Source organism: Pseudophryne corroboree, chromosome 2, assembly GCF_028390025.1.
Source record: "Pseudophryne corroboree isolate aPseCor3 chromosome 2, aPseCor3.hap2, whole genome shotgun sequence".
NCBI lineage: Eukaryota > Metazoa > Chordata > Amphibia > Anura > Myobatrachidae > Pseudophryne > Pseudophryne corroboree.
In genome coordinates, this window is record NC_086445.1 from 388,723,534 (window position 1) to 388,743,315 (window position 19,782).

Here is a 19,782-nt window from a genome sequence, read left to right on the forward strand (position 1 = left end):
GTCGACCTAGTTAATTTCAGCCCTATGATCCACACGCGAATGTAGTAATGGGCAATTAGAGGAGAATTTGCAAAATATAAAAAAAAAAATCCTTTTTATTTTTTTAGTAACATCACATTTCCCATTCTTGTAATGGGAGATGTGATGTGCATGATTTCACTGCAGAAAAAATATCAGAGGGATCTTGAGAGGGAGCATTATCCAGGCTTCCCATTGGTCCCCTTACCCCTGTACACAGGGACGGATTGGGAACAAAAAGTGGCCCTGGAAAAATTTGAACTAGTGGCCCCACATGGGCAGCACCAGAGGTGTAAGGTCTAGCCATGGACCATGGCAGCAGCACCCTCCCTCCAAGACTTTCCAGATAGTGGGGATGTCCAGCATGAAGGGGGAAGTTAAAAAGAAATAAAATTAAATATTATGAGCACATTATATGATACATCTTCAGAATTTAGGAAACTATATAATTCTTTAGAAAGATAAATTTTCTTGCTTATTACACCAACTGTGTCCCAATCACTATTCACTCAATCTTATATGTCAGCCAAGCAGGCAGACAGAGCATACACTAGATCATCTGCAATCACAGGCTAAGTGGAAAAGTAATTTTCATATATGCAAATTATTTTGCATCTTATTCATTATGTCTATAAAAAGGACCACATGTCCTCAAACAAAACAGGCCCCACTGGTGCGTCGGCCCACCGGGAATCTTCCCTGTAAGCCCTATGGCCAATCCGCCTCTGCCTGTACAGCCTACTCTGCCTTTTGGCACTGAAGGCTGAGCTCGGATCTGGCCTCTGTGATAAGCTGATCACTGTGTGAAAATAGTGTGAAAAAAATAAATAAAATTTACCTGCACCCAGGGCCTGGTGGTCCAGGGAGCATCTCATTTTATAGCACCAAGGGTCACAGCAGAGCACAGGATCAGGTTACCAGCTGCCCTTCCAGCTCACCTGTCCTGGCAGTATGTAAGTATAAGTGGAGGTCGCGGCACATGCCTGTTCACAATCTCGCTAATTTTCACAAAAAATGAGAGTTGCGGTACAAAGACTTGCATTGACACAGAGATTTCTCGTTAGCTCTGTCCCTGCATGCTGTATTTGATACTTCCTTGCAATGTATTCAACTATTGCAATGCAAATTTGTGCATACTATATTTAGCACAACCCATCCCTGAGATGCAGATTGTGATAAATATGCCCCTTAAAGTGGTGGTAGTCTTTCATGAGGAAGGCCAATTCACAGCTTAGTAATACAGTAGGTAAAGCTTCCTATCAGTGAGTAAATAAAGTTTCCACTTGCTTGATATTCAGCATAAGATAATCTATTTAACTACTGCTTCAACAGGTTAAAAATAAGAGATACAGACCATATAAATAGTCGATATACAGCGCTTGCAAAATAATTAAACTCCTTAGTAAACAGATATGTCTGTATTACCAATGATTCACACAGTTTTTTAGACAGTATTTTTATTGTCAACTAGTAGGCTTATAGTAAATTTCTTACAGTAAATTTTATACTAATTTAGAATTTTATCTACAGATTTTTTTCTAAATTAACAATAAAAACTGAAAAATGCTTACATACAAGTATTCAACCCATGTAAACAAGTAATTAATAGTACTTTATCTAGTTTACTTACATTGCTAGAAAGAAACAGAACTCACTTAGATATCTGCAGAATTTCAAGCTCAACATAAAACCTCTATTGAACCCGACTGCACACCTTAATTCTAAATATAATAAGAGATGCTACCTTGCTGAGACTTGTAATACCACAAAGAGAAAATGCAGATGCACACTCTATAGTACTGAGCACTGCTAAATGAGAATAACTATAATAAACTCTGTAATCTAACATCATGCTAAATTGAGGTGCTTAGCATAATTTGTGGCTAAAAAGATAGGCACACCAACCATAACCAGGTGACCACATCTGATGGGTCCTGAATACGAAGGTTCATGTCTCATGCATATTCCTTTTTTTCTGACCAGGTCATTAGACCTGATGCTAACAGTAGCTATAACCTTCAAGTTATTAAAACTTTCACTGGATACTTCATCTACAATTCCAGGACCAAAGGTAAGGAATTCCAAAATTACTACATTAACTTATACAAATTTCTACAACACTTGTAGTCCCCTTTATTAGCACAACTTTCCTCCCATTCTGTTTAAAAGCTTAGTATGGAGATTACTTGGGTTAATGAAGAACAAAAATCAGGTAAGTTTCCAAGCACATACCACTTCTCTGTGAACCGGACCCACCTGAACTTCCTGATCTGAGTCCGGCTTTAGGGTTTCCCACCAGACTCTGATCCCAAAATGAAGCTGTGGAGAGTGCACTAAATGGACGTGTCCATCTCAGTGCTAGGTTATGTGGTGGGGGCATGGGGCTGCTGTTGCTGCTGCTGTAGGGCTGGCGTATCAGTCCAGGGGTGCTCTATCTGTTAAGTGGTGTATCTGACAAGGGGTGATCTGTCCATAATCCATATACAGCCATATACATAAAGGGGCTCTGCCCCAGTGTAAAATAAAAAAAACTCTGTATACTCTGTGTACATCCAGGGGCTGGTGTGTCCAGCTCCTATTAGTCCAGGGGTGCTCTCCCTGTCATCTGGTATATCTGACAAGGGGTGCTCTGTCCACCTAAGTGTGAGCTGTCCATCCATCCAAGGGCACCACCCCGGTGTAAAATTAAAATAATAAAAGCTAAAAAGTCTTAAATATAATTATATATTATATCTATCTCTCCATCGGCGGCACTCGTGATCCAAATAAAGACCATATTACAGCTTTGTAGACAAGATATAGAGAGCTAAATTACACACATCACTTGCAGCTGCTGTTGTGAAGGGCACCGTGAGCAGCATTCATTTGTTTTCCTTTGAGTGCCAGAGCTGGGAGGTGCAGTGTGTGTGTGTGTGTGTGTGTGTGTGTGTGTGTGTGTATTTGTTTGTGCTGTACCCCAGTGTAGTATACAATTTTTATTTTATTTTCATAAGTACTGTGACACTGCCAGTATTTGATTACTATTCCTGACTCATACACGTATTGTGCGACACTGTTGGTGAAATTAAACCGCAGTGTTCAATTACTATTTCTGACTTCTACACATATTGTGACACTGTCGGTGGTAAATTTTTTGTACTAATTGTGATGTGTGCTGTACCCCACTTCGTTCGTGTTGGTGGATAGATATGGAGGATGAACAATTGAGAGAAGAGCAGGAAGCACATACTAGTGATGATACAAGTCCATCAATGTCATCTACTAAGGCTAATGCCCAAGGCCATAGACTGCTTAAGTCAGGGCATGTAAAATCATAGAAGCAATATAATTTTACAGTGGCAAAGAAAGAAACTATCAAAAATAAAGTTAGCTACAGATAAAGATAAAATTGACAATTTGCCATTCACCACTCAAAGTGACATGGAAAGACTTGGTCCTTGGCCTTTATTTATAAGTGGTGGTTCTGCAACTGTCAGTGAGGCATCTTCTGCTTCTCATGACCATATGGTAACTTTTCATCCAGAGTCTAGAAGAGATGTAAAAAAAATGAAAGCTAAAGCAGTAGAACAAACTGTTCAGAACAGTCACACATTCCTGAGGAATATTTAGGGGTGTCCACATTAGGTATGTATGAGTCTGATATTTATCACACTGTCCTACATAGAGAAGAATCTTTCACCTCCTTTTATCATTTCTTCACCTTCTGCACATGTGGGGAGCAGTACACATAAAGATGGTGATGAGAGCATAATAAAAAATAAGAATTTACTTACCGATAATTCTATTTCTCGTAGTCCGTAGTGGATGCTGGGAACTCCGTAAGGACCATGGGGAATAGCGGCTCCGCAGGAGACTGGGCACAAAAGTAAAAGCTTTAGGACTACCTGGTGTGCACTGGCTCCTCCCCCTATGACCCTCCTCCAAGCCTCAGTTAGGATACTGTGCCCGGACGAGCGTACACAATAAGGAAGGATTTTGAATCCCGGGTAAGACTCATACCAGCCACACCAATCACACCGTACAACCTGTGATCTGAACCCAGTTAACAGCATGATAACAGAAGAGCCTCTGAAAAGATGGCTCACAACAATAATAACCCGATTTTTGTAACAATAACTATGTACAAGTATTGCAGACAATCCGCACTTGGGATGGGCGCCCAGCATCCACTACGGACTACGAGAAATAGAATTATCGGTAAGTAAATTCTTATTTTCTCTGACGTCCTAGTGGATGCTGGGAACTCCGTAAGGACCATGGGGATTATACCAAAGCTCCCAAACGGGCGGGAGAGTGCGGATGACTCTGCAGCACCGAATGAGAGAACTCCAGGTCCTCCTCAGCCAGGGTATCAAATTTGTAGAATTTAGCAAACGTGTTTGCCCCTGACCAAGTAGCTGCTCGGCAAAGTTGTAAAGCCGAGACCCCTCGGGCAGCCACCCAAGATGAGCCCACCTTCCTTGTGGAATGGGCTTTTACAGATTTTGGCTGTGGCAGGCCTGCCACAGAATGTGCAAGCTGAATTGTACTACAAATCCAACGAGCAATAGTCTGCTTAGAAGCAGGAGCACCCAGTTTGTTGGGTGCATACAGGATAAACAGCGAGTCAGATTTTCTGACTCCAGCCGTCCTGGAAACATATATTTTCAGGGCCCTGACTACGTCCAGCAACTTGGAGTCCTCCAAGTCCCTAGTAGCCGCAGGTACCACAATAGGCTGGTTCAAATGAAACGCTGAAACCACCTTAGGGAGAAATTGAGGACGAGTCCTCAATTCCGCCCTGTCTGAATGGAAGATCAGATAAGGGCTTTTACAGGATAAAGCCCGCCAATTCTGACACGCGCCTGGCCGAGGCCAGGGCCAACAACATGACCACTTTCCATGTGAGATATTTTAACTCCACAGATTCAAGTGGTTCAAACCAATGTGACTTTAGGAACCCCAAAACTACATTGAGATCCCAAGGTGCCACTGGAGGCACAAAAGAAGGCTGTATATGCAGTACCCCTTTTACAAACGTCTGAACTTCAGGAACTGAAGCTAGTTCTTTCTGGAAGAAAATTGACAGGGCCGAAATTTGAACCTTAATGGACCCCAATTTTAGGCCCATAGACACTCCTGTTTACAGGAAATGCAGGAATCGACCTAGTTGAAAATTCCTCCATCGGGGCCTTACTGGCCTCGCACCTCGCAACATATTTTCGCCAAATGCGGTGATAATGCTTTGCGGTTACATCCTTCCTGGCTTGATCAGGGTAGGGATGACTTCATCCGGAATGCCTTTTTCCTTCAGGATCCGGCGTTCAACCGCCCTGCCGTCAAACGCAGCCGCGGTAAGTCTTGGAATAGACAGGGTCCTTGCTGGAGCAGGTCCCTTCTTAGAGGTAGAGGCCACGGGTCCTCTGTGAGCATCTCTTGAAGTTCCGGGTACCAAGTCCTTCTTGGCCAATCCGGAGCCACGAGTATAGTTCTTACTCCCCTCCGTCTTATAATTCTCAGTACTTTTGGTATGAGAGGAAGAGGAGGGAACACATACACTGACTGGTACACCCACGGTGTTACCAGAGCGTCCACAGCTATTGCCTGAGGGTCCCTTGACCTGGCGCAATACCTGTCCAATTTTTTTGTTTAGGCGGGACGCCATCATGTCCACCTTTTGGTTTTTCCCAATGGTTTACAATCATGTGGAAGACTTCTGGGTGAAGTCCCCACTCTCCCGGGTGGAGGTCGTTGCTGAGGAAGTCTGCTTCCCAGTTGTCCACTCCCGGAATGAACACTGCTGACAGTGCTATCACATGATTTTCCGCCCAGCGAAAAATCCTTGCAGCTTCTGCCATTGCCCTCCTGCTTCTTGTGCCGCCCTGTCTGTTTACGTGGGCGACTGCCGTGATGTTGTCCGACTGGATCAGCACCGGCTGACCTTGAAGCAGAGGTCTTGCTTGGCTTAGGGCATTGTAAATGGCCCTTAGCTCCAAAATATTTATGTGAAGTGATGTCTCCAGGCTTGACCACAAGCCCTGGAAATTTCTTCCCTGTGTGACTGCTCTCCAGCCTCGCAGGCTGGCATCCGTGGTCACCAGGACCCAGTCCTGAATGCCGAATCTGCGGCCCTCTAGAAGATGAGCACTCTGCAACCACCACAGGAGGGACACCCTTGTCTTTGGTGACAGGGTTATCCGCTGATGCATCTGAAGATGCGATCCGGACCATTTGTCCAGCAGGTCCCACTGGAAAGTTCTTGCGTGGAATCTGCCGAATGGAATTGCTTCGTAGGAAGCCACCATTTTTCCCAGGACCCTTGTGCACTGATGCACTGACACTTGGCCTGGTTTTAGGAGGTTTCTGACTAGTTCGGATAACTCCCTGGCTTTCTCCTCCGGGAGAAAACACCTTTTTCTGGACTGTGTCCAGGATCATCCCTAGGAATAGAAGGCGTGTCGTCAGGATCAGCTGCGATTTTGGAATATTGAGAATCCAACCGTGCTACCGCAGCACTATCTGAGATAGTGCTACCCCGACTTCCAACTGTTCCCTGGATCTTGCCCTTATCAGGAGATCGTCCAAGTAAGGGATAACTAAAAACTCCCTTCTTTCGAAGGAGTATCATCATTTCGGCCATTACCTTGGTAAAGACCCGTGGTGCCGTGGACAATCCAAACGGCAGCGTCTGAAACTGATAGTGACAGTTCTGTACCACAAACCTGAGGTACCCTTGGAGAAGGGTAAATTGGGACATGTAGGTAAGCATCTTTGATGTCCAGAGAGACCATATAGTCCCCTTCTTCCAGGTTTGCAATCACTGCTCTGAGTGACTCCATCTTGAATTTGAACCTTTGTATGTAAGTGTTCAAGGATTTTAGATTTAAAATTGGTCTCACCGAGCCATCCGGCTTCGGTACCACCAATAGTGTGGAATAGTACCCCTTTCCCTGTTGCAGGAGGGGTACCTTGATTATCACCTGCTGGGAATACAGCCTGTGAATGGCTTGCAATACTGTCTCCCTGTCTGAGGGAGACGTCGGTAAAGCAGACTTTATGAAACGGCGAGGGGAAGACGTCTCGAATTTCTTGAGACGGGCCCCCACCGTGCCTGAGACCGCTTGTAAAGCCCCAGCGTCATGCTGAGGACTTTGCGGAGGCGGGAGAGGGCTTTTGTGGGAATTGGCTGTTTGCTGCAGCCTTTTTCCTCTCCCTCTGCCATGGGGCAGAAATGAGGCGCCTTTTGCCCGCTTTATGGGGCCGAAAGGACTGCGCCTGATAATACGGCGTCTTCTTAGGTTGAGAAGCTACCTGGGGTAAAAATGTGGATTTTCCAGCCGTTGCCGTGGCCACCAGGTCTGTTAGACCTACCCCAAATAACTCTTCCCTTTTATAAGGCGATACTTCCATATGCCTTTTGGGATCAGCATCACCTGACCACTGTCTTGTCCATAACCTTCTTCTGGCAGAAATGGACAGCGCACTTACTCTTGATGCCAGTCGGCAAATATCCCTCTGTGCATCACGCATATATAGAAATGCATCTTTTAAATGCTCTATAGTTAGTAATATACTGTCCCTATCTAGGGTATCAATATTGTCAGTCAGGGAATCTTTCTGTCAGTAGGTTCCTTAAGGGCGGCCGTATCCGGGGACGGTAGTGCCACCTGTTTAGACAAGCGTGTGAGCGCTTTATTCACCCTAAAGGGTGTTTCCCAACGTGCCCTATCCTCTGGCGGGAAGGGGTATGATGCCAATAACTTTTTTATCGGGGGAAACCCACGCATCATCACACACTTCATTTAATTCCTCAGATGCAGGAAAAACTACAGGCAGTTTTTTCTCACCCAACATAATACCCTTTTTAGTGGTACTGGTATTATCAGAAATGTGTAAAAACATTTTCCATAGCCTCAATCATGTAACGTATGGCCCTACTGGAAGTCACATTCGTCTCTTAATCGTCGACACTGGAGTCAGTATCCGTGTCGGCGTCTGTATCTGCCATCTGCGGTAACGGGCGTTTTAGAGCCCCAGATGGCTTTTGAGACACCTGGACAGGCACAGACTGAGTCGCCGGCCGTCTCATGTCATCAATCTTTTGTAAAGAGCTGACACTGTCACATAATTCCTTCCATAAGCTCATTCACTCAGGTGTCGACTCCCTAGGGGGTGACATCTCTGTTACAGGCAATTGCTCCGCCTCCACCTCATTTTCCTCCTCATACATGTCGACACAACGTATCGACACACAGCACACACACAGGGAATGCTCTGATAGAGGACAGGACCCCACTAGCCCTTTGGGGAGACAGAGGGAGAGTATGCCAGCACACACCAGAGCGCTATATATATATATATATATATATATATACAGGGATAACCTTATATAAGTGTTTTTCCCCTTATAGCTGCTGTATTGTTATACTGCGCCTAATTAGTGCCCCCTCTCTTTTTTAACTCCTTTCTGTAGTGTAGTAACTGCAGGGGAGAGCCAGGGAGCTTCCCTCCAACGGAGCTGTGAGAGAAAATGGCGCCAGTGTGCTGAGGAGATAGGCTCCGCCCCCTTCTCGGCGGCCTTTTCTCCCGTTTTTCTGTGGAATCTGGCAGGGGTTAAAATACACCCATATAGCCCTGGGGGTTATATGTGGTGTATTTATGCCAGCCAAGGTGTTTTACATTGCTGCTCAGGGCGCCCCCCCCTAGCGCCCTGCACCCTCAGTGACCGGAGTGTGAAGTGTGCCTGAGTAACAATGGCGCACAGCTGCAGTGCTGTGCGCTACCTTGTTGAAGACTGATGTCTTCTGCCGCCGATTTTTCCGGACCTTTTCTTGCTTCTGGCTCTGTAAGGGGGCCGGCGGCGCGGCTCCGGGACCGAGCTCCGAGGCTGGGCCTGTGTTCGGTCCCTCTGGAGCTAATGGTGTCCAGTAGCCTAAGAAGCCCAATCCACTCTGCACGCAGGTGAGTTCGCTTCTTCTCCCCTTAGTCCCTCGATGCAGTGAGCCTGTTGCCAGCAGGTCTCACTGAAAATAAAAAACCTAAAACTAAACTTTTCACTAAGAAGCTCAGGAGAGCCCCTAGTGTGCACCCTTCTCGGCCGGGCACAAAAATCTAACTGAGGCTTGGAGGAGGGTCATAGGGGGAGGAGCCAGTGCACACCAGGTAGTCCTAAAGCTTTTACTTTTGTGCCCAGTCTCCTGCGGAGCCGCTATTCCCCATGGTCCTTACGGAGTTCCCAGCATCCACTAGGACGTCAGAGAAATTGAGGATTCATGTGTGGAAGGACGAGGTCAATATGTGTAAACTACTACTATCTGACACTAGGGATGTTGATGATGATGTGTGTGTAAATCAGCCGCCAGTTGCTGCAGTTCTTGCCTGTGATAAAAAGAAAGCCACTGTGGTGCCTCAGTATAAGATCAAAAAAGCCACCTCTTGGGTGTGGGATTATTTTTCCACAAATCCTGACTGTGGAGGAATCTGCTCCATTTATGAGGCCAAAGTTAGTAGAGGTTGGGACATTGGCCATCTAGGCACCTCCTTTATGTTAATTCATTTGCTGTGGATTCATTAAATTTATTTTACAAGATTATAATGTATGTAAATTAACACTCTCATAATCAACCTCCTTATTAGTGATCGGAGGTAGTACTTCCAAATAAATGTTGTGGGGGCCCAAACAAAGCAAGCACTTCAGCCACAAAAGTGTCAGTCCCTGTCACTGAAGTGCTTAGTTTGTTACACTGCGCATGTCCTTTTTAATATCCAACATAAGGGTGGGAGGAAGGGTCCTAGGACAATTACATCTTATACCACTTTTCCTTTCTGCACTGCTGTGTTGCAATGTTTCATAGATGTGCTATAAACTACTGTGCGTTTGTGCTCTGTTGGTTAGTAACCAGCCAGCTCACTGCATCCTTTGGCCTAAAATGGATGAAAACAATATTGTGAGCTGTGAGGTGGTCTCAATTTACTGGAAATGAGTAGAAATGAATGTTTTGAGGTTAATAATACTGTAGGAAAAAACAAATGCCAAAATTCTGTGAATTTAGGTGCTTTTTTATGATTTAAAAATAAATAAATGACAGAACCAAAACCCACAAGGGTGGTTGGGGCAAAACCAATACAGATAAAAACATGGAGAATCAGATCCAAAATCGAAACCCAAGATTTTGGCCAGCACACATCTCTAATTTTACATTTTGATAACCACAATTTTTCTCTCCTTTTTGAAGTCACTTGAAATCCATGTTTGAAGCATGCATAGTCGTAATGGTGGGGGGAGGGGGATTTAATTCTAGCATTTTGTTTTTTGATATTTGGAGGATTGGAGTATTTGTGCCAAGCTTTAAAGAGACAACCATATTGTGTGCCTAATTCAGTAAGGATAGCAAATTCTGCTAATTAGCAGGATTTGCAATCCTTTGGATTGCATGCTGGGGGCATCCCATCGCAGGACAAATCTGCCCAGCATGCTGCCAGCCGCCTCCCCCCCTTCATCAAGCAGAAATTGTGATCATATCGCAATTTCTGCTTGTTAGCATAAATAGAGAGAGCCTCCAGCCTGCAAAGCTTAGCTGAGCCCGCAGGAGACTCTGCACCATCTTCCCAATCACAGTGGCTGCGCATGACGTCACGCAGCCGCTGCGATCATACCCCCCACACGCCCCCGTTCCACTGCACTGCCCCCTGTTAGTCCAGCTCCGCTCCCGCAACTCTCCGTCTCCTCCCTGGAAACTGAGCGTTGCCCGCCCCCCGCCCTGCGACCACCTCTACCTGATTGACAAGAAGAGGCGATCGCATTTTCTGCCCCCCCCCCACAGAAAATACGAGCGCATGCACAAGAGGGGGGTTCTGCGCATGTGCCCGCATCTTTTTCTCAATAATTCCGGTTGGATCGCACACTGCAATCCAACCTGAAGTAGGCCCTGCATCCATGAACCTGTAAACCTGTACACTTGACTTCAGTTATGGGTAAATTATTGAAGATATAAGTGTGGAATTTACTATAGAATTTTTTTTATGGCATTGTCCACATACTGAAGGTTCCTGAAGTGCCAATTCTGTATGGTGGTTTATTTTAAACTGGATAATTATAGTGTAATTGGTTTGTGATATTTTTGCATGGAGTTTTAAGGATTTGGGGGAAAGCATTCACACGGTTCCATATAAGTATTGTACTAAGGATAAGTACTGATTATACGAGGACAAAATTGTTAAGATAGACAAAATGTTAGTTATAAATGGAAAAAGTTTACACCTGTTTTACATTTGTTAGTGACCTTGGGCCTTGTCCTTTTTAATCTTTGCCATGTATGGTCATATTTATATATGCTGTCCTGAAAAGGGACAATGCTGTGCGGTATGGGGATGTGTCCTTGCTGGGGGCATGCACAGTGCTTCCTGAGCTACTGTATTGGGCTATATACCTAGCTCCTCTCTCTAATGTTTAGGTGTCATTCTTTTTAGCACAGCAGGTTAGAGAGCATGCCGGACTGCATCTCTCTGAACCAGATAAAGTGTTACATGGACCTTGATCTGAAAATTATAATGGGCATATTGTGAGTAGTGTTGGAGATAGGATAAAGCATAATGTAGATGTTTATAATGTACACATCATAATGTAGACCGTTATGATGTCAACATGGAAAGGAAGGGTTAGGGTTAGGCTAATGGGGAGGAGGTTAGGGTTTGGCACTGAGGGGAGTGTAAGGATTAGTGATACCAGCGGTATCGCTGCAGGATACAGTAGCAGGATTGCCATCCTGACATCACCGCCAGATCTTAAAGAACATCGCTGGAGCTGTAGGGTCAAGTAAGTCACCACTAGACTACCAAGGATGTTTTGTCAACCTTCTAATCAGGTCAACATTTATATCGGTGTCCGCATGACGACGGACGATGTGGTCGGTGTCAACATGATGCATGTTGACATAAGGAATGTCAACAAAATATTCTGCATACTGGATATGTGATCAGCATCATGCAGATTTTGGGTAGTGCCTTCCTCTAACTACCTCCATCCTCCTCAATGCTTACCTTACATAATGTATGCCCCACTAACTGGTTAATGCAGCATTTAAGAAATGTGAAAGGTGGCAAATACCTCCCAAAATGTTCTTCAAGTTCTTAGCTGAGCACCACATTCCTCCATAAACAACTGATATAGGGAGGAGATTGCACTGAGAACATTTGTTTAAGCAGTTTTATATTTGAGAAGTTTATTATGTCAACACAAACTGAAGGCTGCACAGTGCATCCTGAAGAAAAAATGTGATGTATTTCAAGTATTTGTTCAGTACAAGTTGATTAATATATAATTTAGAGACTATTCTAGTACCAGCATCAACGGTCTGCCTTCGCCTCTCTCTTTTCTACACAAAAAAGTATGTAAAAAGTCTGTAGGTTACACCATGAGTAGTTACTGAGGCCTAGTTACCCTTGTTCCTCTATTTCCTTCTACTGCCTCCTCCTTCCGCTACTTTCTTCTTCCTCCACCTTCTTAATCTTCATACTCTTTATCATCTTCCTCCATCATCCTCTATTATCAGCCTTCCCAACCTTCCTCCTCTTTCTACATGATGTCTCCAAACTACAGTAACACCAACCATTGCATTGTTATCTTTCCCTGCAGGAAATGGAACATTGATTGGGGCATCAGCGAATGTTGTATGTGCTGGAATTGCAGAACAACATGGATATGGATTTTCCTTTATGGAATTTTTCAGGTATAGTTTTCTGTTATGTTGGTGCTTTGTCACAAAAGAAGGAATAAAGTCAGTGCTTGTAATTTCTGAGTGATAACAATCTGTAAGTGAGACATTTATTACTCACCAATTTAGAGACTACAAATCAGTTATATTGTATGTTCGTTTATACAATGACTAATAATCAACAATATTTAAAAACAAAACATATAATTAATAATATCAATTTCGTTTACCACTTAATAGACCTGTTAATTGGTCTATGATGTACTGAACAACGGCCAAGCCAGATATAAATGGTAAAGCTTGTTGGAGATACGATGAGGCTGTAAAATGCTCATATGCATGAGAGTTCTAGAAGCTCAGTGTCTTCTCCTGTGCACCTGTAAAATTAGCCTTGAAGAAGTATGTTAAATTAACAGTAAATCCGGAGAAGACTGCTGCCTCTTGTGGAGGAAACAGTGTTACTCTATATAATGTCTAGTTTGGAGAGCTTAAGTTTATATGAGCTCTGAAGGTGCAGTTTTCTTCCATGTGTACCGGCAATATGTGGCTGTGTGCAGAGGGGGATCCAGCAGCCCTCTCTGTTGAAGATGTAATGCTTGAAGTTGTAAACAGGGATAGTGCTGTAACTATCAACTCCCAATTTTAGTCAGGGTCAGTAAGTCCCAGTACACTGACAGATAACATAGTTGTCAGATCACTGTTCCATTTGTGATGGTCACAGGGTTTCCTACTTCACTTGTATAATATTTGTATTCTATGCATGAGGGTACTTTGCATGGATGGTGAATTATTATTATTATTATTATTATTATTATTAGGATAATACTGAAGGGAAATGCACATACTACTGTATGCTTTAAAGCAGTGTTTTTTTCTGCTGTTAACACTGAGGAGTGACATCAACATACAGTATGTGATACAAAATTGTCAAGACCTACAAATACATTTAAATGAACCTTATTGTACCCAAAGCACATACTCTCAACAGTTAATTACATACCAAATATACAACCTACCTGCTCCTGTTCTCCTTAACTACTGTACTTTACTACTCCTCTCCTCTTCATTTCTTAATGCTGTGCCATCCTACAGAGTCTACGGCTCCTCTGCATGACAGACAACATGATGCTGAGGCATCTGTACTGCTGCGTATCCAGTCAAGCAGGCAGAGGGGAGATTGGGAAGCACACTCTCCTCCACATGTTCTGCTGATTGGCCACAGTGCATTCTATGGAACTTGGACTGCTTTTTTTTTTTTTCGTTAGTCATCAGGGCAGATTAACGATGGGGCAGGTGGAGCTGCATCTCCAGGCACCCTATCAAAATAGGAAAAAATAATAATCCTATTGTAGCCTGCCAGCATCTGTCTGAGGTCCGGTCCACTCACTCCACAAACCCCGCTCCACTGCCTGTTTGAGATTAAAATACCAGGCATAATAATTTTGATAATGGTGGCTCAGTGGAGGGCTTCACAAGCCCTCCCTATGCTGCAAAGCTTCCTTTCCTGTGCTGTGATGTCAATCACCCACCACCGTGCATAACAGCTGCCAAGCTTCACTCTGGGACAGTGACACATGATTGTTACTGAGCTATCTGGCACCTCAGTCTCTGCCCCACTTGTCTGTACCTCTCTCTGGCTTGCCCTACCACTACACTGCTGTGTCATCCTCTTGTACTGGCTCCTTCTCTATTTCCCTCCTCCAGCAGCTCAGTCTCACCCACCCTGTTCCACGATTCTATCCATATAAAGGGACGCTACCCAGGGGACCCCTTGCTCCAGCGGCAACCACTGTGGTAATATTGCTATCAGGACTGTGCCATCAGCCCTTATTTACCTTTTTCATCATATACATCTGCAGTTCACACAAAATAAGGAATGGACATTATGATTAGAGCAGCTTTATGGTGATTCTGCTTGCTTTTTAATTTTTAATTCTTTGATCTGATATATTGTATGTATTTTTATTAAATAATTGTTCTTTTCCCACCTTTAATCCATTCATCTCCACGTGCCTTAATCTTCACTATACCTAATGGATTCTTGATTATATTATTGATTGCATAGCGCTGCTACTCTGTTTGTTGTTTATCTATTAACAATAACCAATTATGGATACTTTAACAAGGAGTGTTTCCCTTGGTTCATTTGTAGACTCGCATTACACTATTGATATAAGCAAAGAGGGGAGGGATATTGAGGCTTTTGAAGGTAGGCGCTAGTCACACACTGCTGCACAGGCCACACCACCTGTGCAGACCACACCCCGATCACTGGTCACACCCCCATGGTGCTGTCACACCCCTTGCAGTGGCACACAATAGGCCCTACCTAAAATTCAGAGAAATAATGTCTCCTGTAAGATAACAAGTTCTGCAAAGGGCAATGTCTTACTCCAATCATATGATTGTTGTTATAATTGTTGAGTCCCAGAATGAAATTGAAATTGATGAAATAAAAAAATAAAAAAATGCACTGGGTATTGTTAGCTGTAAAAAGCTGAAGACATAAGAATAAAACATTGCCCTTTGCAGAACTTGTTATCTTACAGGAGACATTATTTCTCCGAAGTTTAACGGAATCCAATCCCTCATGGGTTAATTCCTTTTGGACTGGCAACATAACCAAATCCTATTGAGTTAATTTAGCAACGCATTTATACAGCTACCATTTCTCAGTGTTGCACTGCACATTAATATTCTGTACCACATTTTTTGTTTAATAAATATACAGTATGCATCATTGTTACATTGTTATATTTATTAAATATTAACCTTCCGCACCTATCAAATCTGTGAGAGCGCTAGAACCCACTTCCATAATTTACTCATTACTATTCACAAGGGCAGGGTACTCTTGTTAGGGTTCAAGATGCACCTAAGATTACATGAGATAAAAAATCCCTACAGAAGCGCTATATCTCTGTACTACCTATAATTGTACTACCTAAACTTCAGCTGCAGGCCCATGTGGTCCATAATTTGGCAGTGCTCAACACACCGTGGATCATCTCATAACTCATTTCAGAAGCAATGCTTTACTGTGCTAGTTTTTTCTGTAGTTTGAAATGATTGATTCATAGCTATTACTATTAAGCTATAATCATAAATATGCAGACCCCTCACAAAAACACACACAAAATAACAAAGAATGTTCCAACAGAAAAAAATAATTCAAATAATGTAGTTATCAATCTATAAATATTATTATCTTCCCAGCAGAGACAAATGTATATGGCTGTGTTCACAGTAGACACTCTTGTGCCTCACTGCTAAAATGTAATGGTTCATTAAGATTATATATTGTAATCATACACAGTGCTGCAGCCCAACACTTGCATAGGAGACCAGCCAATGTTTTACTCTTGGTTGCCTGATGTTAATTATTGATAGAAACCTGAATTCTGACTGGTTTGTTTCTAAGTGCCTGGTATCAGTTCATATTTTGAAAATAATGTGTAATTAGTGAAATTAAAAACTTGTCATGCATACATACAGATGGTTGTGTTAATAAAAAATGCTGCACATGCCAAATTACTGCTTTGTGCTATGTTTCATAGAAATCATTCATTCTTTTTTGTACTCTCAATATAGTTAACTATTTAATTATTTAATTTATTTATTTATTAACAGTTTCTTATATAGCACATAAAATTCCGTTGCGCTTTACAATTGGAAATAACAATGATATAACAAAACTGGGTAATAACAAACAGTCATAGAGGTAGGAAGGCCCTGCTCGCAAGCTTACAATCTATAGGGAAATAGGCATGGATACACAAGGAAAGGTGCTATCTATTGCATAGTTGTCCGCCAGAATGCAAAGGTTCTTGGTGGGCTGTATGATGTGGTCATACAGCAATTATGAACCGGGGTCAAGAGGAAGGGAAAGTGAAGAATAAGAAGACCTATGAGGATATGTGTGGACTGTGCAGAGTGGATGCAATTTGATAGGAAGGTTTATGAAAGTTTATGTGGGCGGTTCTGGAATTTGATATGCTGAGGTGAGTTTTCAGGGAATGCTTGAAGGTTTGGAGACTAGTGGAGAGTCTTATTATGCATCGTAGGGCATTCCACAGAGTAAGTGAAGCCCGATGAAAGTCCTGCAATCATGAGTGGGAGCGAGTAATGAGTGTGGATGTGTTAGGGTCTCCTGCCCTGTGCTGCCACGTCGTCATGGCAACCGGGAGACAAGTGCTAGCGGAGTAACCTGAGCGCAGCTGATACTCCGGTTCGGGTCTTTTGCTGTGCAGTGGTTATAGGCTCTGTGCATGGCAGGGGATCCGGTGCTGGTTTTTGTGCTCACAGTCTGTGAGGTCTGAGTGGGGCGTGGACAGCACCTGCTTTATAAGGCCTCTTTTCAGGGTAAGCAGATGCTGCTGAATCTTTGTTGGTTAGTCAGTTTCTGAAAGTTAGCCAGTACTGTGTAGCTTTGTATTTGTTTGTTGCTTACTGCAAATAGACCTGGGGATTTGGTATTACACTCTGCCAATCCAGACCTAGCAGTAAGACTGGAGTCAGTCGTTTAGCTTGCTGGGGTTCTGTTACTACTCTGTGAACTTGGCAAGTTTGCGGCTGTATTCTAAGACTTGCCTGTCTAATCCTGTCTCACTGTGCTAGGTGTCAGGGGTCAGTTTAGTGGCAGTAAACCGAACCTGTGCACTGCAAGTGAGAATTAGGATTGTGGAGTATCTCCTTGTGTCTATCATTCCATCTCTGACCAAGGAGTTTACTGCCACACCCGTTGGTAACCCTTTAGGGTTTTGCTGTTGCCCTTAGCAACAGCATTTCGGGTTTTCTATGTATTAAAACACAACATCTTGCTTTTCACATCTGAGCAGTTCTAATACAAGGGAGATACCCAGTTCCTTAGCCTCTGGGCTTCTATGTTCACGTTGTGTGTATTTTGTTACCCTACCACCTTCTGTGTACGTTATGTCATATTCCCTAGTCTGTCTGTGAGTCCATTTGTTTTGCATAAGTTCAAACACCAGTACATTCCTGCAGGCACTGGAGTGCATAACAGTCCTGACACCAGTACTTTCCTGCAGGCACTGGTGTGCATAACATATTCAGCAGCCCAATACTCCTGTTGAAATTTTGTGGGAATATGGAGCATACCCCTCAAAATACGTTGCAACAGGTGGTTGATCAGGTGCAGGTCCTGACTCAAAAATGTAATGATTTGTCCATTAAAATGCACACCTCCCAGGCTGCTGGCGGAGCTCCCGCAGCAGCAGCACCTGCAGGGGTTAAGGAGCCGAAAGTAAATCTCCCGGATCGTTTTTCTGGAGATCGCTCGCAGTTCTTTTGTTTCAAGGAGAGCTGCAAGCTATACTTCCGGCTTAGGCCTCAGTCTTCTGGGTCGGAGATTCAGCGGGTGGGCATAGTGATTTCCTTGCTACAAGGAGACCCACAGGTCTGGGCATATGGGTTGCAGCCTGACTGTCCGTCGCTTAAAAGTGTTGATGCTTTTTTTACGGCACTGGGCATGTTGTATGATGACCCTGACAAGACGGCCTCAGCCGAGGCTCAGATTTCGATCCTTAAGCAAGGGCGAAGGCCAGTTGAGGTTTACTGTACGGAGTTTCGGAGGTTGGCCCATGATACCCAGTGGAATGACCCAGCCCTGAGACACCAGTACCGAAGAGGTCTTTCTAACCAGATAAAGGACCAACTGGTACAACATCCCTTGCCTGATAGCTTGGATCAGCTCATGCAGTTATCCATCCGGGTGGATAGACGGCTGAGAGAGCGTAGGCTTGAAAGGGAGACTGAGATTTCCTTCCTTCCCAAGGGAACCTCAGACTCTGAGGAATTTTCCGAGGAGCCTATGCAGATTGGGGCTACCCGCCTCTCCTCGCGTGAGAAGATGCGGAGGAGACAGCAGGGGTTGTGTTTGTACTGTGGGAATAAAGGTCATGTGGTAGTATCATGCCCAGAAAAGCCGGAAAACTTCAGGGCCTGAGGGTGATGGGAAATATCCTGTCAGGCCAGAAGTCAGAATTTCCCAAGAAGACTTTTATCATTCCGGTGACCTTGAAGATCCTCGGTCAAACTGTCAAGACTGAGGCCTTTGTGGACAGTGGGGCCGACGGGGTTTTTATGGACCGCCAATTCGCCCTGAAACACTCTGTTCCCTTAGTACCCTTGGCATCGGAAATTGAGATTTGTGGGTTAAACGGGGAACCATTATCCCAAGGTAAAATTACCTCTTGCACTAGCCAGATTTCTTTGTTTATTGGAGCCACACACTCTGAAAAATTGTCCTTTTATGTGACTGTCTGTACTTTTGCCCCATTGGTGTTGGGGTTACCCTGGTTAAGGGCCCACAATCCTCAATTTGACTGGGTCTCTGGGGAGATTCTTAGTTGGAGTACTGATTGTTTCAGGAGTTGCTTGAGCCTTCCAGTCAGGTTCTCGCAGCTAAGTTTGCCAGGATTGCCAGGGTGTTATGCAGATTTTGCGGACGTGTTCTCCAAAAAAGTTGCAGAGGTACTACCTCCCCATCGCTCCTATGACTGTGCCATTGATTTGTTGCCAAATGCTAAGCTTCCCAAGAGCAGGTTGTACTCCCTGTCACGTCCTGAGACTCAGGCTATGGCAGAGTACATTCAGGAGAACTTGGCTAAGGGATTTATCAGACCTTCACAGTCTCCAGTTGGGTCGGGGTTCTTCTTCGTGGGTAAAAAGGACGGTTCGTTGCGACCCTGCATCGACTTCAGGGAATTGAACCGTATCACGATTAAAAACTCATACCCACTGCCTCTCATTTCGGTCTTGTTTGACCAGCTTCGTACTGCCACCATTTTTTCTAAGATTGACCTACGCGGTGCGTACAATCTAATCCGAATAAGAGAGGGGGATGAATGGAAGACTGCCTTTACTACCCACTCGGGGCATTATGAATATTTGGTGATGCCTTTTGGGCTCTGTAATGCCCCGGCAGTCTTCCAGGATTTCATGAATGATGTGCTCAGGGAATATTTGGATAGATTCTTAGTTGTATACTTAGATGACATCCTAATCTTCTCCCATTCCCTGGAGGAACATCGGAAGCATGTACGCTTAGTCC

At 44.0% G+C, this 19,782-nt stretch overlaps 1 protein-coding gene across 2 annotated transcripts in view; it reads left to right on the top strand.

The window, feature by feature from the left end:
• Positions 1-19,782, top strand: part of OCA2 (OCA2 melanosomal transmembrane protein) — a 414,138-nt gene that overhangs the window by 324,464 nt on the left and 69,892 nt on the right. For both annotated transcript variants that reach the window (XM_063953301.1, XM_063953302.1), the window contains one exon: positions 12,632-12,725. In XM_063953301.1, coding sequence (XP_063809371.1) covers positions 12,632-12,725 — 94 coding nt within the window. The remainder of the gene's footprint in view (positions 1-12,631; positions 12,726-19,782) is intronic.